The 5,000-nt window shown below is 43.4% G+C and overlaps 1 protein-coding gene across 1 annotated transcript in view; it reads right to left on the bottom strand.

Moving 5' to 3' along the window:
• Positions 1-5,000, bottom strand: part of LOC310800625 (rho family-interacting cell polarization regulator 1-like) — a gene marked incomplete at its 3' end in the record, with an annotated part of 60,948 nt that overhangs the window by 37,326 nt on the left and 18,622 nt on the right. The window contains exons 4-7 of the mRNA XM_083663255.1: positions 4,750-4,828; positions 4,152-4,175; positions 1,708-1,761; positions 552-704 (exon numbers count right to left, since the gene is read on the bottom strand). Coding sequence (XP_083519381.1) covers positions 552-704; positions 1,708-1,761; positions 4,152-4,175; positions 4,750-4,828 — 310 coding nt within the window. The remainder of the gene's footprint in view (positions 1-551; positions 705-1,707; positions 1,762-4,151; positions 4,176-4,749; positions 4,829-5,000) is intronic.

Raw genomic sequence — 5,000 nt, 5'->3', positions numbered from 1 at the left:
GACGCTGGGTTAGCCTGGGGGCGGGGTCAGGGTGGGGTAAATTCCCCCGTCCTATCCATTCAGCAAAGTTAGAATTTAGCTGATAGCCCAGCCCAGGCAGACACGATCGGGGATTTAACCACCGCAGTAAACGCACATCTGAGCAGACGTCTTGTGTTCTGCTCTAGAACCCCCAAACATGTAGTTTAGAGCCGCAGCACCGTCTTTTGGTGAGTCAGCCCATGAGATATATCGGCGGTTTTACCCCACTCGCGTTTTGTGGGCGTTCCCAGACATGCGGACTGTCTATGACGAGACGTGGCCTCAACCTATGGCAATTGCACAAATGAATGAAAGGGAATGAAAGAAGGGACACTGATTGGTTGTGTGGATGTAACGCCCTCACGATGCCTCCGCATAATATACAGAGTTGCACAAATGTGCAGGTGCGCGCTGAGGACTAGAAGTGCACTCGCGCTGGCCGCTACGTTAATTGCGACTGCGTCACCACTGCGCGGAAAAGGGACGCTAGGGGCCATGACAGACTCTCTCTGGCCTCCGTGTTTCCTTACCTCGGTGTACTCCTTGTATCCTTTGTTGGCCTCAGACAGACTCTCTCTGGCCTCCTTGCTGCCAGGGGGCGCTGCAGTGTAGGCTTTCACCATCTTGTTGGCTCCGTCTCGGAGCCTCCTATGCAGACAGTAGGCTTCGTACAGCTCCTCAATCTGGACAAGGAAGGACAACAACCATAGACCCATGTTGGAGTTGAGTCCAAGTCCTGGGCCCATTTTCAGGACTCGTGACTGGACTTTGACTCCAGCATTCATGTCAGACTCGGAAGTTGAAGACGAGGACTCAGACTTGTTAATTGATAAAGAGACTGTTGTTTTTTGTAATAGGCGCTAATCATTCATATATACACCAATAATGTGCTGTGAGGGCAGGCCCGTGTGTTCATGCTGGTGTTCAGTAAGTAGTCCTGGACTGGGACTCAGGTAATGGGGACTGGACTCGGGTTAACACTGGGGAGGTGAGTCAAGACTCGACTTAGCCTTAGCCGACGTAGCCTCCGTGACCGTCACCCATCAGGCTGTGAGGGGAGACAGGCTGTGAGGAGAGACAGGCTGTGAGGAGAGACAGGCTGTGAGACAGGCTGTGAGACAGGCTGTGAGGGGAAACAGGCTGTGAGGAGAGACAGGCTGTGAGGGGAGACAGGCTGTGAGACAGGCTGTGAGGAGAGACAGGCTGTGAGGGGAAACAGGCTGTGAGGAGAGACAGGCTGTGAGGGGAGACAGGCTGTGAGGGGAGACAGGCTGTGAGACAGGCTGTGAGACAGACACAATAAAATGACGCCGGGGGTTCAGACAGCTACAGAGCACACCTGTGTTAGTATGAAAACCTTTGTGGATTCATCAGGAAACTCAACATGAAAATTAACACGATAGATTTCTAAAGTGTAATCTAATCTCACCGTCATTGAAAAGTAATGCGACTACAAAAATGGCACCTAAATGCACTGTAAAAGTATTCTCATCACCAAAAACATCATCTAAATATATTGTACAAGTAATGTGATGGCAAAAATGTAATCAAAAAGTAATCTTGTAATCTAAAAGTAATGTGATGGCAGAAATGTCATCAAAAAGTAATCTTGCAATCTAAAAGTAATGCGATTACAAAAACCAAGCTGTCAAAGTCCATGTTGGGAAAGGTGGATGAAAGTCTCACCTTGCTGAGGTGGAACTCCAGGCGTCGTATGAAGCGCTCCGTCACCTTCACTTGCTGTCAAAGGAAAGCACACGGTCAGATTGAGACTGGTCCACAGTAAAGCACATGGTCAGATTGAGACTGGTCCACAGTAAAGCACATGGTCAGATTGAGACTGGTCCACAGTAAAGCTCATGGTCAGATTGAGACTGGTCCACAGTAAAGCAACATGGTCAGATTGAGACTGGTCCACAGTAAAGCAACATGGTCAGATTGAGACTGGTCCACAGTAAAGCAACATGGTCAGATTGAGACTGGTCCACAGTAAAGCACATGGTCAGATTGAGACTGGTCCACAGTAAAGCTCACAGTCAGATTGAGACTGGTCCACAGTAAAGCTCACAGTCAGATTGAGACTGGTCCACAGTAAAGCTCACAGTCAGATTGAGACTGGTCCACAGTAAAGCACACGGTCAGATTGAGACTGGTCCACAGTAAAGCACACGGTCAGATTGAGACTGGTCCACAGTAAAGCACACGGTCAGATTGAGACTGGTCCACAGTAAAACACACAGTCAGATTGAGACTGGTCCACAGTAAAACACACAGTCAGATTGAGACTGGTCCACAGTAAAGCTCACAGTCAGATTGAGACTGGTCCACAGTAAAGCTCACAGTCAGATTGAGACTGGTCCACAATAAAGCACACAGTCAGATTGAGGTTCTAGCTTTGCGTAGTGTGTTTATTTAAAGCCAATGCTCTAGCTGTGTAAATATGGCACTTTAAGTTCTAATACTTTTTGACTCGTCAAAAGTAACCGTGTAGATTCACACTATGAGCTCAGTTTATCAGTGCCTGTATGGAAATGTGATTTTGATTGTGGGCGATGGAGGAACCGTATGGGGGAATATCCGATGAGATGATAGAATCCACCTTTGGATTTTTTACATTTAGTTTTTTTTTTATATACGTTTAGTTTGGCTCATTTCCCATCCACTAACATGGCAGAGGCAGGACTTAAAGGAACACTCCGCCCATTTTCAACCAGTTTTGTATCATTAGAACATCAGTAGTATATCAGAAAACTGTAAACTGTTTTGAAGTCTGTCATTTAATTTGACAGTTATTGAGTGTTAGTTAAAGTGTGGACCAGTGACATCACTGGTCCACACTAACTCAAATTAATAACTCATTAACTTAAATCAACTCTCAATAACTGTCAAACTAGATGAATGATGAATAGTTTGACAGTTATTGAGAGTTGATTTTAGTTAATGAGTTATTAATTTGAGTTAGTGTGGACCAGTGATGTCACTGGTCCACACTTTAACACTCAATAACTGTCAAATTAAATGACAGACTTCAAAACCGTTTACAGTTTTCTGATATACTACTGATGTTCTAATGATACAAAGCTGGTTGAAAATGGGCGGAGTGTTCCTTTAACACATTCACTGCCAGCCGTTTTTCAATACTGTAGTTAGCTTCTGCCAAGTTTTTTTTTTGAGGATTCTGGCTCATCTTTCAAGAGCCGAGGATTCGTTTCTGTTAGGATTTTGTGAACACACAATATCTCAAAAGAACTAATAGAATGTGTGCTTTCTCTGTGTAAAAGAGTTAGTTTGTAGAGTTAGTAGTTATGTAAGCATTAGCAGTTGAATACAGCATGGTTTCAGCGTCTGAAAATGTATTCTGAGATAAACGGCTTTTTGTGAAATTCGATAGAACAGTCACTTTAACCATTCATTTTTGGCATCAGTAAGACGTCAGACATCTAAACAATAGTTTTGAACAGTAATTTCCTCCATAACAGCAGGAAACACCCCTCTCCTTCAAACTCCTCCCTCCGTGTGTGTTCTTCTTGGCTGCAGCGGGCGTGTCACAAGCTCGTTTCTGCTGCTGTTGTAACCTCGCATCACCAGGCTCACTGCTTTGCTGCTGCTCCTGCCTGCTGGCGGCCGCTCGGCAAGTCTGGATGGGCTCGCTCGTTTCTTGCGGTTTCGGTTGAGAGCTTTGATGAAGCTTTTGTGATTCTGGTCTTATTTATGCTGCGTGTTTCAAAGTGTCTTGCACCCATAATCTATTATGCAAATTTGCAATCCCCCCCCGCCAGCTCCCAAACGCGAAAGCGAAAGCGTTTTCGCCAATCCATTTTCATGAGAATGGCTTCCTCACACTGCTTTTTGCTTGCCTTCCTCTAGTTTGGAGAGCACTGTCGCCACTTAGTGGGTCGGTGGAATGGGTTGTACACGTTCGGTTGCTCCAATATTTTTATAGGAGACGTGGGGAGCATTGATCCACGTCCCACCGTCAAAAAAAAAAAAAAAAAATTTAAGCCGAGATATCTCGTCATTGGCAGTCAACCGTTGGATTCTGTAAGCCGAGATATCTCGTCAATGGCAGTGAACGTGTTAAGTGCTACTAGGGTCATAATACTTGTTAGTAGAATGAAAGGTGAACTCACCTTGTCCAGTTCGTACAGGAAACCCTGAGGAAGGAGAGGAGTCAAACCATCAGTGTCTCTCACATGACATCAGTGAGGAAAAACAGGACATGACAGTCTTCATTTAATAGTGATATTTCCCTTTGGTCAGAAGATTTTAAAAAGCCAACTTTCTGCTGCCCATAACTCTCCCTGTGATCACTTATTTTCACTTTCAAATACGTGATCACAAAATAGTTTTGATATCTTTTGGCATTTGTTTATAATTAGTTGTTTTAGATGAAAAAAAGTGAATAAAAAAAAGGCTGAGATTTCGACTGGAGAAGAAAAACACTTCCGACTGAAATGCACATTTGTGCACTTAAGAAAAAAGAAAAAAGGTAAATAAAAATAATATTAGTCAATTTAACAAAAAATAAAAAACAACAAAAAATAAGCCATAAAAATTATTTGTATTCGTGTCTATGTCCAATGTATAAAAATGTATTAAAGTAATAACGATAGTAAATGTATTAAAGTAATATTGATAGTAAATGTATTAAAGTAATAATGATAGTAAATGTCTTAAAGTAAAGTAATGAGAGTAGATTAAAGTAATGAGAGTAAATGTCAGACCTACCAGGCGTGAATTCCTCTTTGATTCTCTCATCTGTCTGCTGAGGCTGTCTAACTCAATCTGATGAACCTGCAGATAGGACCTGAGTGTGCACACACACACACACACACACACACACACACACACACACACACACAGGTTGTTGAGGACTGATACAGTAGGACGTGAAAGGACACAGACGGTAAGACTGACAGGAACATTGTATTCAACTACAATATATTGTAAAACATAGAATATTTATTTGAAACATAAAG

The sequence above is a fragment of the Poromitra crassiceps genome, assembly GCF_964638095.1.
Source record: "Poromitra crassiceps genome assembly, chromosome: 30".
Lineage (NCBI taxonomy): Eukaryota > Metazoa > Chordata > Actinopteri > Beryciformes > Melamphaidae > Poromitra > Poromitra crassiceps.
The sequence above is the reverse complement of the archived record's forward strand: the minus strand, read 5'-3'. Positions and strand labels throughout refer to the sequence as shown.